General features: G+C 36.1%; 1 protein-coding gene across 1 annotated transcript; it reads right to left on the bottom strand.

Moving 5' to 3' along the window:
• Nucleotides 1–13,730: 13,730 nt before the first annotated feature.
• Nucleotides 13,731–21,179, bottom strand: LOC134674980 (UDP-glucosyltransferase 2-like). The gene is made up of 4 exons (XM_063533124.1): nucleotides 20,357–21,179; nucleotides 19,522–19,744; nucleotides 19,065–19,284; nucleotides 13,731–14,007 (listed from the first exon to the last, which is right to left on the bottom strand). Exons 1-4 carry the CDS (start codon nucleotides 21,176–21,178, stop codon nucleotides 13,731–13,733), a joined length of 1,542 nt encoding a protein of 513 aa, XP_063389194.1. The 5' UTR covers nucleotide 21,179.
• Between the last annotated feature and the right edge of the window lie 3,442 nt (nucleotides 21,180–24,621).

The following is a 24,621-nucleotide window of genomic DNA, read 5'->3' as shown; positions in this document are numbered from 1 at the left end:
TAATCGATGATATTCTAGCAGAGGTTGATGCAGGAAATGGGACAATCATGGTATTACTGGATTTCTCTCGCGCATTCGATACCATAGACCATAATCTATTAATTTCCAAGCTGGCTTTTTATGGTTTTGATTCTCTTACCCTGAAATGGTTTTCTAGTTATTTAAACGGTCGGCTGCAAAGAGTAAAACTAAATACTGAGAGTGGTTCTAGCCAGACTTCTGAAGCTTCCCTTGTCTCCCATGGTGTTCCCCAGGGTTCAATATTAGGCCCAATCTTATATATTCTATATAGTGCAGATATAATTAATTCTATTGAGAACTGTAAATATCATATTTATGCTGACGATCTGCAGGTGTATTTGCCTGTCAAGCCTATAGATACTCCTAGTGTAGTCGATAAAATCAATGACGATCTGGAACGGATAATTAAGTGGTCCAGCCGAAATGGTCTGGTTTTAAACCCTCTCAAGTCAAAATTCATAATATTAGGCTCTGATAAGCAAAGACGTGAGATTATCAATTGTAACCCTGTTATTAAAATCGGCAAGGACAGCATTGATCAGGTCACAGAAGCTAAAAACCTAGGCATTCTTATGGACGGTAAACTAAAGTTCCATAACCATGTGATAGATATTTCGAGAATCTGTTTTTATCGACTTAAAATACTATACCAAGTTCGTAAATATTTGTCAACTGATGTTAGAATTGCTCTTTGTGAATCTCTAGTCTTATCAAAACTGAATTATGCAGATACGGTTATAGGAAGATGCCTTCTATACAAAACAAAAAAGCTCATACAACGAGTGCAGAACGCATGTGCTCGATTTTGTTTCGTTATACCGCCCAGAACTCATATAACACCTTACCTTAATAACAACGGGCTGATGAACATGGAGTCACGTCGTTCTTTGCATTTCGCATGTATGCTATTTGGCATTGTTAAGTCATTGACACCCCAATATTTATCTAAAAAATTGCAATTCTCTCAGCGGCTTGTTAGAGAAGCTACTCGTCTTATCTGCCCACGGCACAATACAACTGCATTTCGTGGTAGTTTTTGATATTCTGCCACGAAATGCTGGAACAACATACCGCCGCCCATAAGAAACTCTCACTCTATTTTGTCTTTTAAAGTAAAATACAAAAAGTATATTTTGAATTTGCAGAAATCTGCTCAAAGAGTAGATCACGCCTGAGTGCCAATCTCTGATCTTTCAATTTTGTCTGTCATAATCATAAGTTTAGTTCAGTGAATGATTTAATGCAATAAGTTATACAAATAGTTATATAAATTCTAAGTCTTACAAATATGTTATTAAATAAGCCGTACATTATATATACTTAATAGGTCAAATTGAAGTAATATTTATTTGTGATTTTTGTTCTGATCTCGATTTAGTTTAACCAATGTTAGTTAAGTTTACGTGCTGACGCGATCGCTTGGACAGGTCTCCACGGAAGACCAGCGTCAAGATACCTGAAAGGTAACTTGTCATCAAGCTGAGGGGAGACCTATTCAGTGACGTTTATGTTTTATACTAATAAAAGTGTTGTATTAGTTTTAAGCAATACTGTAAGCGTCCTGAATAAATTTATTTTCTTTCTTTCTTTCTTTCCCGTATTTCATTATCTTTAACTTCATTGTTTGGAATTGACACGTGTCAACCATTCAATAGCCAACTTTATTTGAATTTATTTTTCAAGACGCTCGTGTTAATGCTTAAGGATGATTCACGGTAGAACGCTCTGGGTCTGGGCCGAGGCCTTTGACACTTCAGTTTTATACCCATATAAAATCACTGGTAGAAATATTCAAGGAAATCAGTATGAAGATGAATTTTATTTATTCAGTATAAAAAAATTTCAAAAAAAGGACAAATTAGATCTAAGAATACTCTTTATAGGAACATAGAATACTCAGTAAAAGATACAGCTTAAAGACAAACAATTGATCAATGCTAGCGGAAGACATCAGGCGGTCTTATCGCTAAAGGGCGATCTCTTCCAGACAACCTTGGATATGTTGATAGATAATATTTATTTTTCAGGCAAAGTATGTCCCTCATTTTTTCAAGGAAATTGACATAAAGTGTCATTTTATGGAATTTGCTATGTAAACCGCTATATAAAATTTTTCTCTGAATGATGAATTAAGTAGTGACTTTTGTTTACATAGTTAGCAAGTTCCATAGAATGACACTTTAAAAATTGGCGTACAGAGGCGGCAACCAAGACGCCGCAGCAGTTATGCAGCTGCAGTCATGACATCCGAATGTCACATTAACTTTGGTTCTAATCAATTAACTTTGGAGCACTGGAACCAAAGTACTTTAAAAGGCTACCCATGAGCTCCATCATCCGACACATGGATATATGGTGGGAAAATCTAGTAGTTGACGGATGTTTTCCAGAGGGTAGTTGCACAAAAGATCCCTATGGGTCGAAGTATATCCGCAAGGGCCCCCGAAAACAATAATATAAAAGATAAGGTAAGATAATCCAGTTAAGTAACACTTGCAAGAACATCTGGATCTTGAAGCTGAAGGTCGGAAAAGTTCACACCGGTTCGTGTTTGCTCCACGCTGATTGCCCGTGCCGCAGAGTAAATATCGAAGAGGGTTTCTTTTTTAAACCCTAAACTTGACAAGATTATTTTTGCTAGAAAAATAATGTTTTTTCATGCTAGAAGAGAATTTTAAAGAATCAAGTTTGAAAATATACAAGAGAACATAGCCAGGTTATTCATAATGAAGCGTTTTTATCTGATAAACCGGTTCCGTATTATAATACGGTTTATTTTTAATTTGGCTTGTTCCTGCACACAAACCCAAAATATAAAATAGGAGTTTACGTTTCGAATATACGTTGAAACGTATTTTAATATTTTATCATTTCCAATCTTATATTATAATTATAATTAATATAAATTAATATAAATTATCTCACCTTTCAACCAGGTATCGGAACCGGTTTTCCGCAAAAACTTAGAAATAACCATATTTTTCAAATAATTTTACAATTTAAATGTAGGACAGATGTGTTTTTAGGTAACGACATCTTATTATTAGATTATCCAATTAGAAATTAAGTAATTAGCAAAGCAGGGATCGGATACCGGTATTTTTTGTATGGGAACTTACTTACTTACTGCCGTGGCGTAGCGACCCGAAGTGGATCTTGTTCTCTGACACTAAGGAACGCCATGCTTCTCTGTCTAGGGCCGTTTCTGTCCAATCGACGGCACCGAGCTCGTTCAGATCTTTCACGACCTCATCGCACCAGCGATACCTATAGTTCGTTTTTTTAGCATTAGAAAGAACTTGAGAGAAGGTAAGCGATCCTGACATTTTTTTAAATTGAAAAACGCTTTTTAAAAATCAGGAACTATCACTTTTGAAAACAGAAGAATGTAAATGATCGTATTAGATTCATAATTGTTACATATTTGCTGTAACTTATTTTTAAAATGGGTTTTTCAATTAAAAGACACATCAAGATTGTTTACCTTATTTCTAATGCTAAAAAAAACGAACTATAGGACGTCCAACCGGACCGGGGGTTTGTATGGGAACGAAAACTGTATTTTCGTTCCCATAAAAAAAATACCGGTATCCGATCCCTGCTTTCATCATATGGAAATGAACTTTTTGTTCATTTTACTCTATGTCGTCAGTAACGAACTGCCTCCTCAAGTGTATACAGTAAAACAAATATTGTTCGCAGATTTTTATTAAGTGCTCCGGAATTTGGACATAAAAACACCTTTTTTGAATTAATTCTTACTCTAAAAGGTTTTTTTTGGATGTTTTCCGCCTTTGGTCTTGGTCTTGTTTGTGACTCTGTAATTCATGGATTTAATTAATGTTATTTTTAGATTTGATCAAGTCCGCGAATTAAGGGCAAAGAAAGTAGGTTAAGGAAATGCGGGCTTGCGAACGGTAAATAGTATAATATACAGGATGGCTAAAAAAATAACTGCATTCCGGTTGCCAGGGAGGATTTGGAATTATACTGAGCAACTTTTAATATGGGACCTACCTTAAAATCGCAAAAAAAAATTACCCTTCCATAGAAAATGGATCAGGCGAAATGTATGAATCGGCCAAATATTGTTTTTCTCGCTTTCGGGGTTGGTATCATTTTAAAAGTTGCTCAGTATAATCACACAACCTCCCTGGCAACGGAAATGCGTAAATTTTTTGCCAACCTGTATATTATAGATATAGTAAAAATTGCTCTGAATCTTTGCACTCACAATAGTATAAAGTATATCCTATGCCTGTAATTACTTTTTGTTGCATAGATATTATAGATCAAAAATCACTGCGAATTTAAATTTTTTGATACAATTTCCATTTTAGGAGAAAACGTTTTCCGCTTACTAAATCTTAAATCTTTGTTTTTTTTTGTATTTCAAATATTGAAAAAAGGAAATATTATAAAGCTAGTTTTTCCTTGTGTTAATAATATACTAAAAAATCATAGAGAATGGAAAATATTTAGAAGTGGAAAAACGTTTTCTCTTTTTCTATGGACGATCACGTGCTATACTTACTTCTCTCTTACCAGATTGTGCAGTATAATTTTTAAATTTCAAAGTTTTTAAATTTAAAATTTAGCAAACTAACCGCTAATTAACGCGCATTAAAATTCTCTTTGATTCGTCGTTAACTTTAGTATAGCCAAAGAGAATTTGAAATAGAGGCGGATTGTCAAAGTGTGTAGCCACAGCAAATTTACTGCCATCTTTCGGCAGAAGAGTGTTAGAACGTCATTTGACATTGGTCCTAATTATTTCACTGACATGTGTTTATTTGTTAAGGTGGTTCGCTTTTCATACAAAATTCAATCAAAGCTCATTAAGTAACTACACACTATTAGTACACAAATATTTCCGCATTTATCTTCTTTCGAATATTCGTTTGCGCGAAATTAACAGGAAAACAATGTTTCATACAGAAATCATGCAAAAATCATAGTTAATTTTTCATCAATTTTACGTATGTGTGTGTCACAAATGTCGTGTACAGATACATTTGCGACGTTGCCATACCATTTCCGACGTTGCCGGGCTGACCACGGCTCGAATTTGGAGTGCCGTCATGTTTAGTGCAATTTTGTTGACACTGATATTTGACAGGTAGTTAATTGACCTAAGCGAGAAGTTCGTCAGCTTAGCTAAGAACTATCATGGCGTGTTATGCAAACAGTCGCTTTTTTGCTTGCAAACGGAAGATTCCCGGTTCGATCCCCAGTCATTGTATGCTGGAACATAACTTTTTGTATTTTTGTTACACCTAAATTTCGTATTGTTTTTTTATTTTTATTTAATTTTTCTTATTATCATAAATCGAATATTAAGTATGGGCTACACGTATTCTTTTATTTTTACAAAGATAATTAGAAATTATACTCTTCCTAATCTCTCTGATTTTTACAATCAGGACATCCTCACTGCAATAAAAACCGGGCAAGTGCGAGTCGGACTCGCGCACGAAGGGTTCCGTGCCATAATGTAAAAAAAAAAAAACAAAAAAAGCAAAAAAAACGGTCACCCATCCAAGTACTGACCACTCCCGACGTTGCTTAACTTTGGTCAAAAATCACGTTTGTTGTATGGGAGCCCCATTCAAATCTTTATTTTATTCTGTTTTTAGTATTTGTTGTTATAGCGGCAACAGAAATACATCATCTGTGAAAATTTCAACTGTCTAGCTTATACGGTTCGTGAGATACAGCCTGGGGGCCGATTTTTGAAATTCGACCACTCGATTTCGTGTATTTTGTTAAATGATATCTCCACTACTAGGCGTTTAAATTCTACTAATAGAATTGAAATCGAGTGGTCAATACCACTAGATTCCAAAATTCGATCGCTCGTATTTCAAAAATTAGCATTTCGCCGTTTTCCACCGATTTTCGAGTGACGAAATCGAGTGATCGAAATTCAAAAATCGGCCCCCTGGTGACAGACGGGCGGACGGACGGACGGACAGCGAAGTCTTAGTAATAGGGTCCCGTTTTACCCTTTGGGTACGGAACCCTAAAAAGAAGTGTATAAAATTTCCTGTGGTTAAAAATAATGGATTTTGTCTATGAATGAAAAATACAATTATTACTATAGTTTGTTTTTTTTAGCATTAGAAATAAGGTAAACAATCTTGACGTGTCTTTTAATTGAAAAACACATTTTAAAAATAAGTTACGGCAAATATGTAACAATTATAAATCTAATACGATCATTTATATTCTTCTGCTTTCATAAGTAATCGTTTTTGATTTTTAAAAAACCTGATAGGTAACACTGAGTATGTGGGGGAAGCGCTGCTGGCCTAGCGGAAAGCAATTCGGAGGTCGCGGGTTCTAACCCCGGCTCGTACCAATGATTTTTCGAACTTTTGTACGAAATAGCATTTGATACCTACCTATTTATACACCGATACCTATTTTTCGGTGAAAGAAAACAATGTGAGGAAACCGGACTAATCCAAATAAGTTTACTCTCTGGGTTGGAAGGTCAGGGCAGTCGCTTTCGTAAAAACTAGTGCGCATGCCAATTCTGGGATTAGTTGCCAAGCGGAGATTGAATATCTGGGAGACCGACCAAAGCTTACAAATCATAAAAACTCAAAAATGCGCGTTTTCTCATAGACCTAGCTAAGAGATCAAACGCCTTATAGCAAATTTCATCGAAATCGTTAGAGCCGTTTCTGATACCATCCAAATATATAAATAAATAATTATATATCTAATAATTGCTCGTTTAAAGGTAAGATAACACAAAGGAGAAACAAAAAGAAATTACCTACTCGCACCAGTCTTGAACCCCAATCCTCTTGCACGTATTTCCACGAACATACCGTTACGCTATTGCAACATACTTACGTTGTGTGAAATTGTCTACTACAAGGATCACGGAAACACTGTTTGCATGTGTGAGTAATAGTAGGAAAAAGCGTGACAGCAACACTCCGTCGAATTAAAAAGGTGGTTTTTGCACAATGAAGTAGTCAATGTTTATTTTAATAGTTCAATATTTACTTAAAGAGTGCGCGAAACATACTTTTAAGTATACAAATACCAAGACCATTTCACAAAAAAATAAAATCTGAAATTTTGCAAAAGTGGTGCATCTAGCGAGAGTTAAGTTTTGAGTAACCTAGGCGAACCACCTTAAATATCAAATAATAACACCATCGAAATATGTTTATTCAGCAAAAATAATACAATATAATAAGTAACATCAAAAAGATTAAAAACTAAACATAAAGACTAAAATTAAAAACTAAACTAATCTAAATTAAAATAAATCTAAAAAAGATCCCCGCGACATTGTGCCAAAGATGCTGGCAGCATTCCCTCGCTGAATGGCAATACTAATGCGTTGCGAGAGAAAGCTGCCAGCTCTCTGGTCACCAGTATTATCGGCCAGCTTTTTCGACAGTTCTTTAAAAAGAGCATGTGCGCTTGGACCCCACGGCCCCAGTGTCTCAACACCGAATGCCACGAAATGGTATTGGGGGCCGAGACCTTGATACTTTGAAAACTTTTTTGTTTTAAGCTGCCTCGGCAGCCGCCCCAGCCCTGGTCGAAGTTCTTGGTAGATGGGACGGTGCCAGTGTATCGACGCATGTGGCGTCCCAGACAATAACACCATCTATTCAACACAGGGCACGGTATGGTGCAATCTTTTCGAGTGGCATCATACCTTTGGCCTACTGTCGAGTAGATGGCGCTACTTTTTGAAATTTAATTTTCACACATATCTGATCAGTGAAATAATCAAAGTCAAATGGCGTCTTAATGTTTTAATCTTCTGTCTGTCCAAAGATGGCAGTACATGTACTGTGGCTGCATAATTGACCACGTCAGTAACTCTCTATACACTCTATTCTCTTTGCTATCGTCCAACTTAACGAACTCACGAAGTTCTGAAGCAAACTCCAAGAAAGTCAAACTTGAGTAATGTTTGACGCAGCAATGAAAACTTTCAAGTAGTGACCGAGCTCGTTCGACTTTGATTCTAAGATCTTAAGCAAAATAAAGAAACAAAGATGTAGTGCATAAATATTTTCCTTCGTATTTTCACGGAGACGTCCGAACGTGTCTTGCTATTTCAGTCAGTTTCGGTACAAAAAGTACTAACGTTCAACTACTAACGTTTCCGAGAAAATACGAAGGAAAACAATTATACACTACATCTGTATGTCATACTACCTACTCGCATACCATACTCACATGACTTCGATTTTTTTCAGATACAGACTGCACCTACTGCTAAAGTAATGTTCGACATTACTGCCAAAATTGATATTTCGGCCAAGATTTTAGACATTTGCACCAGAAATTCAGTCGACAGTAATATCGCTTTGCAATACAGTATCAGTAATATACTGGCGTAGCTTAAATCCGGACGGTACCTTAACCCTTCAAGTGGCGTGGAATAATTCGTATAGTCGTGTATTTTGGCATAGTTATCCCTACAACAAAATAGAAACGCGACCTTTAATACTCGCCCTACCCATTACGTCCACCAACCGGTACTTTTAGTAAGGTGTATTCGGGTAATACCGAATGTCGGATAATTCCGAAATTCAGATGAAAATCACCCTTAATTCCATCATAATAAAAGTCTCTTTTCGGAATTATCCGACAGTTTTCGACATTCGGAATTACCCGAGTAAACCTTATGTTGTTTATTACACCATTCCCTACAACTATGCCAAAATACGCGGCTACACATATTATTTTCCCCGTTTTTCCTTCGTTTGGCCTACTATGTGGATTTCTTCTTGGACTTTCGCTCTAATATGAATGAAGTTTTGATGTTATCATCATCATCATAAGAGCTTTTCTCTTCGATCGATCGATGGAGTAATCGTCGATCATTTCTTTCCTGTGCCAATCTTTTAATTTCCTCATATGATGCATTATTTTTCATTTGGCGGAGATAAGTAATTCTACTCAGCATGATGCTCGATGACCTCAACCGAGTTTCACAACGGGTGGGCTTGAAAATGAACATGGACAAGACGAAAATTATGTCAAATGCCAATGTTGTGCCCATCCTAGTCTCTGTTGGGAACTCGGTACTCGAAGTTGTTGACTCGTACATCTACCTAGGACAAGTATTCCAATTAGGTAGGTCTAACTTCGAGAAAGAGGTCAACCGCCGAATCCAACTCGGTTGGGCAGCGTTCGGGAAACTACGTAATGTCTTTTCGTCCGACATACCTCAGTGCCTCAAGACGAAAGTCTTTAATCAATGTGTGTTACCAGTGATGACTTACGGCTCCGAAACGTGGTCTTTCACTATCGGCCTCATCTCAAAACTCAAAGTCGCTCAACGAGCTATGGAGAGGGCTATGCTCGGAGTTTCTCTACGTGATCGAATCAGAAATGAGGAGATCCGTAGACGAACTAAAGTCACCGACATAGCCCACCGGATTAGCAAGCTGAAGTGGCAATGGGCAGGCCACATTGCACGCAGAGAAGATGGCCGATGGGGTCGAAAAGTGCTCGAGTGGAGACCACGGACTAGCAAGCGCAGCGTAGGACGTCCACCCACAAGATGGACAGACGATCTTGTTAAGGTCGCCGGAAGACGCTGGATGCGGGTCGCTTCCAACCGGCACGTATGGAGGTCCAAGGGGGAGGCCTATGTTCAGCAGTGGACGTCTTATGGCTGAGATGATGATGATGATGAAGTAATTCTAGGTCTCCCTTCTTCTTACCTATTTTGATGTATTCACTTAAAAACACAAACACTTCTTTCTCTTTCTATTAAATTCTAAGTAGTAAGTACCTAAATAAAACTTCTGTAAAAAGTGAAACAAACTTGATGTAAAACGTTTTGAAATGTAAAACAACATTGTATGGAGAGTTTTTCTTTCCGGGCTCTTAAGAAACTGCAGCACATAATACTTCCTTGCAACGAGCGCACAAAGTGGTAGTCTGTCTGTTATTATTCCCAACCGATGCCAAGAAAACCAGTATAAGTGGCATTTACTTCACTTTTTACAATTTTAAAGTAGAGTAGAAATTACTAGTGGTAAATTAAACTAAATAATTATAATGTTGATGTTCATTTATACCTAGATAAATAATGATGTTATAAAAAGGGAAAAATGCTTTGAATGTCAATTTACAAACCTATTTGGAACGTTGTACTAATATTTTATTTTATTCTTTTCTTATGCGCTTTATTTCTCTTTTTACAATCCCTAAGAAGGGGTCATCCATTAATTACGTCACACCAATTTCTAGGTTTTTTTACCCCTCCCCCCCCCCCTTGTCACACTTGGTCACATTTGGCAAACCCCTCCCCCCCTAGTGTGACGTCACATTTTTTCTACGAATTCGCCAAATCGAATTAAGTAAGTACCTAAGTATTATTAATATTTAATCAAAATATTTTTGACGATATAAATATTAGTAATGTTATAACCCAAAACTGCTTAGGAAAGAAAATTAAACGATTAAAAACTATTTTCGTTTTAAAAACTTGTTATTTAAATGTACAGCGAACTTAATAATTTAAATAAATTTTCGGTTACTGATGAAGTTAAAGTGACGTCACAAATTTTGTGTCTCCCCCCTCCCCCATGTCACAATATGTCACATTTTCTTTACCCCCTCCCTCCCCCTAAACCTGTGACGTAATTAATGGATGACCCCGAAGAACTCTAAGTATTAATTTTTTACCGAGAATCTACATATCCTGCATGATGGATATCAACTTATCATATAATTATAACTATTTTGTTAGATTCTTTATGCTTAACTTTCAGGAACATGACTTTCTTTATTTTTAGGGTTCCGTACCCGAAGGGTAAAACGGGACCCTATTACTAAGACTTCGCTGTCCGTCCGTCCGTCCGTCCGTCTGTCACCAGGCTGTATCTCACGAACCGTGATAGCTAGACAGTTGAAATTTTCACATAATATGATGTATTTCTGTTGCCGCTATAACAACAAATACTAAAAACAGAATAAAATAAAGATTTAAATGGGGCTCCCATACAACAAACGTGATTTTTGACCAAAGTTAAGCAACGTCGGGAGTGGTCAGTACTTGGATCGGTGACCGTTTTTTTTTTTGCTTTTTTTTATGTTTTTATTTTTGCTTTATGGTACGGAACCCTTCGTGCGCGAGTCCGACTCGCACTTTCCCGGTTTTCTGTGTCTATTATGTATACCTAGACCTAGATCTAGAACCTAGGTCACTTGTACATTGGCTACTTTTAGACTATAAACTCAGTAAAATAGGAATATCAGCCATGAAAATCCAGTCTAGACACATTCGTTGCGTTTGAGACCTCCGAAGCATAAGGTCATATAAACTTAGACAATTTGGTACGTTCCTTATGAAAATGAACCTTGCTGTCGATGGCGCTTACGTCATTTTCATTGTACAACAATAATATACTAGAGAAAATGATTGTCCCGCACGGATATCATGGTCGCTTTATCACCTGTCATGTCATGCGTCAATTTCGCACTTTCATACTTATCAGAACGAGACAGGCATGACAAATGATAAAAAGACGAACATTAGCATTTTAGTAAAAATGCGATAAAATCGTGAAACAATATGGCGTAAGCGACATTTCAAAAACAGTGCTTTTCAGAGATAACGGCGCTACGTTCTACTGCTTTTATAAGACCGCGGTTTCTGTGAATATATGGCAAAACTTATACAAGTGGATTGGATGTGCTTAGTCTTGCTTTTAGTTTACTTAGGTGCATTACTTTTCCTGGATCTTTGTAGTGGTGTACCTGTTTGAGGAAAACCGCCTCAACATCTTAGATGCAAAACGCCAACAACGTAAAGAGAGACCGAAGCCCTCTTACACATATACATACAACGCGTCTGGCCAACTCTATTGTAACACCTGCAGAAGAGTCTTTAAGACCAAGTTCGGCCTGGCCAGCCACATTCGGGCCCATAACAGGCGTAATCCGTAAATTTTTTTGAGGTCGCCGTCATCGAAATCGATGAGGAGGACTAATATATATAGTGGAGTAAGAGGTATAAAGTAGGAAATAATAGAACAATATGGGAATGGCTTAGCTAAAGCCTGGCAAAAAAGAGTAGAAATTAAAAAGTGGCAACACTGTAGTGTCGTCCCGTTCTCTTATATAAATTGATTCGAAAGGGAAGCTACAGTGTTGCCACTTTTTAATTCCTACTCTTTTTTGCCAGTCTGTAATAAACTTTACTTGTAATATACAGGGTGTCTCTATTGTTTCCCATAAAGTTTTAAGTAATGTATTGTTTGCCCGCATTTTCTTTAGTCGAAATTTGGTTTTTCTCAGAAACGCATCTTTTGAGGGTTGCCATAAAAAAAACCTTTTTTTATAGAAGGTAAATGCATTACCCATACCACCCAGGCGCGTAGGCTTTGTCACCTTACAGAAAACTCGTCCACCTTAGGTTTCGTCAAAATAAATAAATATTAATAGGACATTTATAACACAAATTGACTAAACCACGGTAAGCTCAAGAAGGCTTGTGTTGTATACCTACATACTTAAATACAAAGAAAACAACCATAAGGGTAACATTCCATTTCCGACGACAGCTGCACTACTGTCAATTTTACTATGGAAATTGACAATGACAGCGACGCGTTCAGTACCTACCGGTAGTGCAGCTGCGGTTAGAAATGGAATGTTACCATAACTCAGAAAATATCTGTGCTCATTGCTTATCACAAAAATAGCCCTAACCATAACCAGGTTTTGAATCAGGAACCAGGGAAAATAAAACATGCATTATCATCTTCATATATTAGCAAAGTAATCTGTGGTTGTTGCAAAGTTGGAAGGTATCCCGTTACCGCGACCGCGAACAAACTAACGAACTTGGCGGGAGCACCACCGGCCTTAATTACGCGTGGCCACGTTAATTTTACTTAGGTAGATACTATCGCCCACACTATTAACTATATGTAAGTAATATTTTATTTGCGAAAAACAGGTTGTAATACAGATGACAGTGAGTTGAAGTAAATAAAAATGCAAAATGTAACTCCTAAACACATACAAAACTGACACAAATGTATTCAATTAATATTAATTAATTGAATACATATTTGTGTTAGTTGTGTTATTAATGCAGACAAAACTGGCCGTTTTACTTTTTTCTAACATACTTTTATACCTACTATCAATAAAACGATTCTTAAATAAGAAGTCCCTATTATCACACTACTAACTGCTTAATTGATAATTCTTCGTTACACCGTCAAAAATAATTATGTTGACAACAACATTATAGGTTACATTCGGATAAGACAATTTTCCTTGTTGATATTGATACTCCCATTTCCTGCTGCCCCAACACTGCACTAGCATCTGCTACAACATATTCCAGACGACCGGTCCAGACCGGTCGTCTGGAATATGTTGTAGCAGATGCAAAGCGCCAGGGTCACTACCGACTAGGCCAGCCTAGTCGGTAGTGACCCTGTCTATGAAGCCGATGGTCCCGGGTTCGAATCCCGGTAAGGGCGTTTATTTGTATGATGATACAGATACTTGTTCCTGAGTCATGGTTGTTTTCTATGTGTTTAAGTATTTATATAATTATGTATAATATATCGTTGTCTGAGTACCCACAACACAAGCATTCATGAGCTTACCGTGGGGCTTAGACAATTTGTGTAAAAAATGTTCTAAGTATAATATTTATTTATTTATATTCCAAGTATCACATATCACAATAATTACGAAACCTTAACTTTATTAACATTACCTAAAAATACCTTAACTATATTACGCAACACTATCAAACTTAACAATATCACAGTTGAAACAGCGCACAGTACAACGAATAGTAGTTGCACATCGTAGTATTCAAACCAGTGCATGTTGGCGGCGGGCGCGCGGAGATGCTTAGTGCCGTGGCGAAGTACGTGCTCCGTCCACCAGATGGCGCGCTCTAGGGATGACGTTGGTTGGTCGTTCATTAGGGCTCTTAAGCGGATTACGTTGTCTCGGTATCTGAAAAGATTTTTATCAGTTTAGGGTCGGTTGCACCAAACTGTCTATCACCGTTAAAGTGTTCGCTACATTTTATTGTATGAGAATTTTCATAGTTCTCTGCCGAGTGATGTTGATCAGTCTGTCAAGTGTGGTTGATGCAACCCGCCCTTAGTATACAAACTGGTAGGTTTCACACCATGTTGTGTTACTATTGTTAAACTTAATGAAGACTCATAAACGCTTTTCCACCACACCAGCTCGGAAAGACTTACTTTGCACTTCAAAAACTAATAGCAAAGTTGCATTTTATTCACATGTGAGGCAAAGTAATCATATGCTTTTGAGTTGTTTTCTTATGTTTCCTGGTAGAATTGACTTTTAAATGATGATTTTGGATGATAAATATTTAATAACATTAATTTGGTTTGATTTTGTCTGACATTTAATATTTGCTTCGGGTTGGTGTGGTGAAAAATTTTTTGTTTTACTCGGGGGCAAATTTTGTTTAACCCTCGTGCTTTGAAACTCTCGCAACGCTCAAGATTCCCTATTTCGAACCACTCGCTACGCTCGTGGTTCAATTTTGGAATCTTTCACTTGCTCGGGTATCAATATTATCACGAGCGGTTAAACAACAACTTTGCCCTCTGGTAAAACAAATAACTATTCTTACCTTTTATCCTCAACAACATCTTCTACGGCACTCCTGAGCGTATCTTCGTTGAGATCCTCAAGGTGTATTTTTTTTCCGATCTTGTGAATTTCATACTTTTCCACAGTATAAAACTGGTCGGCAAGCATAGGAATGCCTATAACTGGCACCCCTCCAGTTATCGTCTCGTCCGTTGATTGTAAACCTCCTTGTGTAATGAAAAGTCTGACCTTGGGATGCCCTGTAAAATTAAGACAGTTTTATTTTTAAAGCAACTGATATCAGTATTAGTGAGAATCTAGTGTACAGTCTAACAAACACAGTACAGTAAATACCTCAGCAAATACGGAAAATCTTCCATCCACCCACATTCCAAAGATAAAGAAACAGATAATGTATAATTATTGCATTAAACATTAGGTTTTAACAATACTTGTACTCGTAAATGCAATGCGAATTAAATTAACTCGAACTAATATTTCTATGAATATGGATGAGGCAGCACATGAACGTAAATGAGTAAGAAATAAATAAGAAAAAAAATACAGCGAAACTAAAAAATCAACAGGAAAATAGTAAAAATTGATGACACCATTTGTTTGTTATCGACAATGCGCACAAGTGCCCTACCTAGACCTACTTGAATATGTTGAGTACGTTGTCATTATAAGTGTAGTATTTCACGCAAATTTAGCGCGAGTAATAGTCCATTTTCTTTCCTAGGGAGCAATGGATTTTTTTTTAATTTTGGGTCTGAGTCATACTAACCAAAGAGCTTATAAGACAAACATTTATTTAAAGTAAAGCTATTTTTACTATTTAATTTCTTTTTTTTTATGATTAAAAACCTAATTTCTGGACAATATTTTAAGCATTGCTGGTACTGAAAATGTATTTAGTATAAAACTTTGTTTTTTCTTCTCAACTCTATCCTCTTAACACTTTCATTGCTAAGAACTTGCTAGACCTGAAGTTCTGTGACATAATTCCCTACCGTAAGCAAGTCGATCGGACAGTCTGGCAAATAATGTATGATAAGAAATTAAGTTTATGTCTTCAATATTTTGAAAATGCACTAGAAGATCTATGAAACGGCCAAGCCATAGTTTTTAAACCAAGATGTAGTCTTGTAGAGATTTGATAACTTTTTTTTACAGTAAGTATATAAGCTAAGTCTTGGAAACAAATTTTACATGAAATGTTTTTGGTGGGTATAAAAATATTGACTTACTTAAAAGGTCTGACTGTGGGAACCATTTTGATATCCTGATGTTCTTCGTTCGGCCTGGGAGCTCGTCCTGGTTCCACTTCCAGAGAACGTCGTAAGGTAGTCGTGATAACGCGTTTATGATGGACTGGATCTTTTCTCTGGGTAGGGTAGAGGTGTCGACGTTTGTGCCAAAACTTATGTAGATAACGCCATGCTTGGAAGAATCGAGGTACTGCTTTAGATCCTTAAAACAACATAATACACACAGTAATTTAAAAAACAAAAAAGTATCTTTTTAGCACCTTACTCTTGTAGCGGCATTTTAATAAGAGTTCTCTTAAAATATATTGATAGAAAATTAATTTTAAATTAGGATCCTGATAATAATATTAAGCCAAAACACTGACAAACCTGCGGCAAATCCTTTTCCCGTTTCTGGTGAATACCTCCAATATGGATCACGCTAGGAGGAACTGGTATATTGCCTTCCCATTGAGGGTGCATATTTATGAACATCATACCAACGTTATTCTTCAATTCACTCAAAGGAGGAATGTCTTCCCCAAATATCCCCTTTAGAACTTTATTTTGATATTGTTCTGAATTCCGGAAGTCGTTCATTATAGTAATATAATTGTAGTATTCTGTAACTTTCTCCCAAAGCGATAGATTGTAAGCACGTGTAGCGATTGCATGAGGGTATAGCAGAGGATGAATCGGTGCTCCCATAACGTCATAATTATCTACAACAGCACCAAAAGAACTTACTGCTATAACTGGCGCTTTGATAACATGAGAAAATCCAAGAGCAAACCGTGTCCAAGCTTCTACTAGCAACAAATCAAAAGTGTTATTCTTGTTCTGAATAATATCTTGTACTTCAGCAACTGCAGTTTGTTTCTCGAATACTGCAAAACACGCGTCGTTTAAAACTTTGACTTGTTCTCTAACATAACTTTTATGACCGTTCCTGTTGCTCGCTACTTGTTTTCCCCAAAGTTCATATGATATGTCGTGCACGTCAATTTCTGTCAATTTTTTTGGCGCTTGTCCTTTTAGAAAGGCTGGGTCTGTTGTAATGACGGTGACATCATGTCCTCTCCTTGCTAGTTCATGTGTCAATGGTCTAAACACTACTTGATGGCTTATAGAAGGTGTTGGAAACACGGCTAAGATTCTGGCAGCATCGCACAAACTAACAATTACTAACGCAAACACGAGCGCTAACAATCGGCTCATGGTTAACAACTCGGCAGAATTAATCTGTGCAGCTGTATATATTACTAGTATGCAACGCAAGGTCGCAGACAAGAGTTGTTTTATCTATTACGTATAACTTGTACAAACTAGGTATATGTTTTCCTACTTACAAAGGCTATCACTTATCAGTATCATGCATGTGCAGTTTCTATTGTCTAACAAATACGAATTTAACTCGTAAATGATTTTCTTTCGCTTACATAAAAGAACAGACAGTTTATAAATATTTAATATGCCCGCCCTGGACCTGAAGACATTGGGGTACAGTTCTGCCCGTTGCCTTAGATTATTTTTTACAAAAAAATAAGTTTCATTTTTGACACAAGCTTTTATAGCTGAATCTATTTATACATATATGTATATATATATATATATATATATACCTAAATTAGTTTGACAACGAAATGTCCATGTCCCCACAGTTGATATCCTAATATCACCTTTACTCATAAATTATCATAAATCTACAAAACCTTATCTTTAACACTACTCGTTGTAATCACCTTAACTATCTTACGTAAAACTAGACAAAACAATAATAGCACAGTTAACACAGCACACAGTACTATGACTAGCAGTTGCACATCGTAGTATTCAACCCAGTGCATATTAGCGGCGGGCGCGCGGAGATGCTTAGCGCCGTGGCGAAGTACGTGCTCCGTCCACCAGATGGCGCGGTCTAGGGATGATGTTGGTTGGTCATTCATTAGGGTTCTTAGGCGAATTATGTTTTCTCGGTAGCTGCAAAAGAATAATATTTATAATTTATTTTATCAAGAACACAGCAGAATTCAGATCAACTTAATTTACAAAAAATAGCATAATTCTAGTGTTTAAGCAGCCTTTATAAGATATAAAATAATCATCTATTTTATTAACGTATCAAAAATCAGATAATTTTTATGAAACATCAGAAGAAAAGTAATTAGTTAAAAAATATTTTTTATAGTTACTTATAGATAATTTAAGTAAGAAAGATGTATCGAATCATGTGGTATTCTAAATGAAATTATTTATAGTTTTATACAACTTGTCCCAAAATTCAACGATAAGCTGGCACCAGAAGATGGACTTGCTCATGACTACTCGAGGAAACATAATAAAAAAAAAAGAAAAAACATAATAAAAAAAAAGAAAAGACAAAATTAAAATTGTAGACATAAGAAATTGGAAGGAATTGTAGGGCTGTCGATTTTTATTATTTCTTGTAATTCTATAATAAATTGAGATATACAATACAATGAAATACAATACTCTTTATTGGACACCTCACATACACGTAGTTTACAATAAATGGACAATAACATAAACAAAGACAATAGAGGTAACAACAGGCGGTCTTATCTATCTTATATATTTTTTTTATTATTTTTCCTCGAGTAGTCATGAGCAGGTCCATCTTCTGGTGCCAGCTTATCGTTGAATTTTGGGACACGTGGTATATGTATTTTTATACTTCTTGTTTTTTTTTTTTATTAATCAATTTAGTTAGTTTACAACAATTAATTTGATTTGTTATTGTTACTTAAGATTTTATTGTATTTTATGTCACAATAAACAAATCCACAAACAAACTAAAAATTACGACGTTATTGTATTAAAATTTAACCGGTTAACCCCGGGTTAGTGGAATGGTGCGCAAGTGGGCCTAAGACGTCTCACTTTCACTGTTACTTTAATGTCTTGAGGTATGTAATAAATAATAATCATACCTAGACGAAATATATATACAGCTATAATATTTTATATCATTAATCATTATCATTGGTTTAGCGACCCAAATAAAACACGAGACAATCATAAGCTATTATAATGATAGTCTCCTGCTCACTTAGTTACAACTCCTTATCTCCAGTAAATATATTTTAACCGTCGCAGACATTATAATTCATCCTTCATTAAAATAAATTTCTTACCATTATATTTCTTCCTTAATTAAAATGAATTTCTTACCTTATATCCTCAATAACATCTTTAACTGCACTCCTCAGCGTGTCTTCGTTGAGATCCTCAAGGTATATTCTTTTTCCAATCTTGTGAATTTCATACTTTTCCACATTATAAAATTGGTCGCCATTCATAGGAATGCCAATTACTGGCACCCCTCCAGTGATCGTCTCGTCCGTTGATTGTAATCCTCCTTGCGTGATGAACAGTTTGACTTTTGGATGTCCTGCAAGCGAATCATGGATGACTTTATTCACGTGATAAAATAAGTATCACTTTTTAACACCATGTGAATGAAAAAGACAGACAGTGCTTTCATCACGTTGTCATACACGACCATAATATCCCTGCTGTAAAATTTACATACAATAAACATTGTAAATAGTCTAGATTTAAGTGCACTAATAACCACACTCTGAAGACAATATTATTTCAGTTTTAAGATAAACCAATATTGACTCACTTAAAAGGTCAGACTGCGGAAACCATTTCGAAATCTTAATATTCTTCGTTCGGTTTGGGAGCTCGTCTTGGTTCCACTTCCATAAAACGTCGTAAGGTAGCTGTGATAACGCGTTTATGATGGACTGGATCTTTTCTCTGGGTAGGATAGAGGTGTCGACGTTTGTGCCAAAACTGATGTAGATCACGCCATGCTTGGAAGAATCGAGATACTGCTTTAGATCCTTGAAAACACAAGTACCGCATTAAGTCAATAAAAAAGGATTAATATGCTTTCAGCGCCTTGTCCTTGTGCTGGTTAAATAAGAGTTCGTTAAAAATATTTTTACAGCAAATAAACATAAGTCTATTCATTCAAAATTACGAAATATATACTAAATATGTGGCAGACCAGGAACATATAAAACCTCAAAAATCCGCGTTTTCCCAGAGATAAGACCTAGCTAGATCGGTTTATCGCCCCCAAAAACCCCCATGTAGCAAATTTCATCGAAATCGTAAGAGCCGTTTCCGAGATCCCCGAAATATACAAATAAACAAGAACTAGTTTAAAGGTATTAGATACCTAAGTTTTTATTTCATAATCTCAAGTAGTTGTTTATTTTTATTTTCATGTTATCAAACCTTGATCTGCCTGTAATTTTTTTAAAGAATGAAGGTCAATGTTTGCCTCTAATCCCGCTCTGATGTTTAGTTGCCGCTAAGATATTAATACACAAGCAAGTTCTATTATGATATGCCTAATAAATAGGTACCTACCTACTGCACTGCAGTTTTAATAATATGTAATTTAATATAATTTTCTCGACAAGTAATAAGCCAATAAACTTACATACCTGTGGTAACTCCTTTTCTGGGTTCTGGTGCATTCCTCCAATATGAATCACGCTAGAAGGAACTGGTATATTGCCTTCCCATGTACGGTGAATATTTAAGAACATCATACCAATATTATTATTCAATTCACTCAAAGGAGGCGTGTCTTGACCAAAAATCCTTCTTAGAACTGCATTTTCATGTTCTTCTGAATTTCGGAAATCGTTCATTATTGTAATATAATTGTAGTATTCTGTAACTTTCTCCCAAAGTGATAGATTGTAAACACGTGTAGCTATTGATTGAGGGTAAAGCAGAGGATGAATTGGGGCTCCCATGACGTCATAATTGTCATTAACAGCACCAAAAGAACTTAATGCTATAACTGGCGCTTTGATAACATGTGAAAATCCAAGAGCAAACCGTGTCCAAGCTTCTACTAGCAACAAATCATAACTGTTATTCTTATTCTGAATAATGTCTTGTACTTCGGCAGCTGCAGTTTGTTTCTTGAATACTTCAAAACACGCGTCATTGAAACCATTAACTTGGCTTCTCATATCATTTTTGTCACCGTTTTTGTAGTTCGCTATTACTTTTCTCCAAACTTCGTACGATATGTCGTGTACGTCAATTTCTGTTAAATTTGCTGGAGCTTGTCCTTTTGGGAAGGCAGGGTCTGTTGTGATGACGGTGACATCATGTCCTCTCCTTGCTAGTTCGTGTGTCAATGGTCGAAACACTACTTGATGGCTTATAGAAGGTGTTGGAAACACGGCTAAGATCCTGGCCGCGTCGCTCGAACATACTAACGCGCACACAAGCGCTATCAATCGGCTCATGGTAAACAACTCAGTAAAATAAATCTGTGCGACCGTATATATTACTTACCGCGAGGTCACGGACACGAGCAGTTTTTTGTCAAGTGACACAAAAACTAGGTTTCGGTGTGATGATAAGGTCTTATCGTAATGTTTGTCTGCGGAGTGTAATTACATATTACGTGTTTTAATTGTGATTAATTGTTTTACAGCAGACATTATCTAAATTATACGAATATAGTATTTCAATGTCTTTGTCTAGGTAGCACCTTTATTGCGTTTTCAATGATTTTATCTATTCAACAAATCATATAAATTAGCGGAGAGTCATCACAAGGGTTATATTTTGGTATCACAGGATACCTCTGTCTTACTAACTCTATAGTAAACGTCGTATTAGAGTAGGTAGCTGATTTAGGGTCCTTGTTATTAAATCCCCTTTTGCTTCATTATGACTGAAACAGAAACTATTTAGGTTAGGGAGTCCGCGACTCTTGAACGGCTGGGGTAGTTGAACTATTTCTAAAAATTGAAACGAAATAAGTGCTAATAAGGTATCTGCACAAAAGAAGGCCCATCGTATTTTTTTATGTTTTAAGATGAAGTTGCAGTTTTATTTATGGTACTAGCGAACTTGGAAGCAAAATTTGAACTCAGTTATACAGATACAAGTATTAAATTGTTAAAGTAGTAAAGCTTAGGAACCAAAACTTCTTTGGTACCTACAGGTACCTGAATTATAAATGTTATAAATCTCATGTCTTTATAATTATATTTGTAGAGTAGACTATCCACCCCGATTAGATCACCCTATTTGCATCGTGTTACTCACAATCAATCTAAAAAACCTTAATTTTCTTATAAAGTTAGCTAAATTTACGGAACTACAAGCACATGTCCATGTATTCGGAACATTATTTACATAACTGATACGAAAAAGGGTTTCGTATACAGCGGGGAATAAGCGAAAATTGTACGCACTTTTATAGGAGAGGACAAAGGAATGCATATTTAAAAAGATACCTGTAAGAATGCTATAGCGGACCTGGAAAATGTTAACTTTAATTTTACGATACCTACTGCAGCATGCGTAGTTTAATAAATTAATGATCTATATCTTTAGTAAAAGTTGAAATTTAGGCATGTAGTGCAAAAAAAAATTTTTCCATCTTATTTTCACGGAAACGTACGAACGTGTCACATATTCTATGCTGTACAACTCTTCCCTATATGTAAACAGCGTTGGAGCTATGTAAATTTTGATATTCGTAAAAAAACAATGTTCATGAACTTTGACCTTGAATATAGTTCATTTTTTTAGCATTAGAAATAACGTAAACAATCTTGATGTGTCTTTTAATTGAAAAACACATTTTAAAAATAAGTTACGGCAAATATGTACCAATGATGACTCTAATACGATCATTTATATTCTTCTGCTTTCATTATTAATAGTTTTTGATTTAAAAAAAGCGTTTTTCAATTAAAAGACATGTCAAGATCGCTTACCTTTTTGAAAGTTCTTTATAATGCTACTTAAAAAAAATGAACTATAACTTCCGACGCGCACACGATATATTATTATGCGATGACTTTTAACCTTTAATACGTAATAACGAAGGTGTATACGAGTTTCCAGCTTATTATCTCTCATTCCGAGGTTGACCCCTTTTTAGGCTTAAGATTACTGGCCTACTACCTGTGGTGTCAATCAGCTTCGCCGACATCATTATACTGTGTGCTGTTTTAACTGTGATTATGTTCAATTACGTAAAGTGTTAAGTAAAATACTAGAATTATTTTTTGTTATAGGAAAATTCTAATATTAATTATAGTTATTAATTTCTGTGCGTTTAATAGCGTGCTTGTGCGTGCATTTGATTTTATTAATTGGCAATTTCATTTTACGTACGTGATTACAATAATTTTCAAGGTGAGTTATTCGCAGTGATAAATTATTCATAGATAATCTAGCGTAATTATATAATGGAGTCAAATGAGTCGATACTCAATACTGCACGTCCACTTAGATGTGCAGTATTGATCCTACAATTTAAAGACCATTTTGTTCCTGTAGGTATACAAATTAAATTAAAAAAAAAACCACGGATTGCACTCCGGGAGTGCCGGCAGAAGTGAAAACTCGATGACATTGTAACAGTTTTTCGATCAGGTCACGTGTCCGTCTTACGAATCTTACGGTGACGTAACCTGTCGCGAGTTTAACATTTTTCCCCATCACAAAAAGTGCACAGCGCCGCTAAAGAAGTTTTCACTTCAAAAATATGTAGGTAAAACACTGATTTAAACTTTCACGATTATTAAACATTATCAAACTGCACAACGGGTCTTAATCGCGTATTTAAGTTTTAAGATTTACCTCCGACGTTTCGAGGACGGCGTTGTCCCCGTGGTCTCGAAGAAGACTGGCTCAAGTTGACATCAACATCTAGCCGCCCGAGTTTTTCGAACTACCCGCACTTGTTGTTGTTGCTGATGTCAACTTGAGCCAGTCTTCTCCGAGACCACGGGGACAACGCCATCCTCGAAACGTCGGAGGTAAATCTTAAAACTTAAATACGCGATTAAGTCCCGTTGTGCAGTTTGATAATAATGTAGGTACAAAAGTTTACATTGAAATTCCGCCATTGTACAGTTGACAAAAGTAAATACGCAGCTGTATCGAATTGCCCGCGTGAAAGCAAATCCGTGTCCAGTAGCTTACAGTTAGTGGCGGGTACAGTCGGCTACATTTACAGTATCGGGTAAAGGTGCAGTTCGGATTTAGAATTAATAGCTGAGGTATTGTGGCACGACAATGTTGCGTCAAATCTAAAAAGATATAGGGGACGATTTTTTAATTTCGAGTGTTCTATTTTGTGATTTCCTCTTGAATATAATCTCCACTGCTCTGTATTTTAGGTAAAAATAAATAATAGGTAATAATAGTAATCAAGTAATTTTCGGGTAGTTATATCATTTATTGGTTAACCAACCAAATACAAAACCGCCTGGGTCTGTCACTGAACGACCTGACTAATAATGCAAGTTATAACCTATATTATTTGATCGTGTAATGTTTTCATCTACCCTCAACTGGCTTAAGGAGCTATTTGAGGGTAGATTTTCTTTACTTTATACCTGAATATACAGACTATAGGCAGTTAAGTTCTACTTATAGAATTGATACGAGTGGCCAATTCCACTAAATTCAACTCAATTCAGATTCAAGTAAAACGGGGTCAACAGAAATCGCGGGGTGAATAGAGAAATTTTGAACTTTTTCTTTCAAGTTGTTATATTTAAAAACGTACATCTCTAAAATCTGATTTTTTGGAATACGTATATAGTAGACTATTTATTCTCTACATTGATACCAAAAGAAAATAATCAAACTGCCTAAAAGTTAGATTTTTTGACTCTAAAGGAAGGCCTCACCGAGGTAAGAAATAAAGCCTGTCTGA

The sequence above is a fragment of the Cydia fagiglandana genome, chromosome 21, assembly GCF_963556715.1.
Source record: "Cydia fagiglandana chromosome 21, ilCydFagi1.1, whole genome shotgun sequence".
Taxonomy (NCBI): Eukaryota; Metazoa; Arthropoda; class Insecta; order Lepidoptera; family Tortricidae; genus Cydia; species Cydia fagiglandana.
Note: the sequence above shows the minus strand (reverse complement) of the source record. Positions and strands in the feature narration are given on the sequence as shown.

Coding starts and splice junctions, on each gene's coding strand:
- LOC134674980 (XM_063533124.1), bottom strand. CDS start 21,178: ATGAGCCGATTGATAGCGCTTGTGTGCGCGTTAGTATGTTCGAGCGAC. Junction 19,285..19,521: donor TCCGCAGTCTGACCTTTTAA/GTGAGTCAATAT, acceptor ATTCGCTTGCAG/GACATCCAAAAGTCAAACTG. Junction 14,008..19,064: donor GATGTTATTGAGGATATAAG/GTAAGAAATTCA, acceptor AAATCTTTTCAG/ATACCGAGACAACGTAATCC.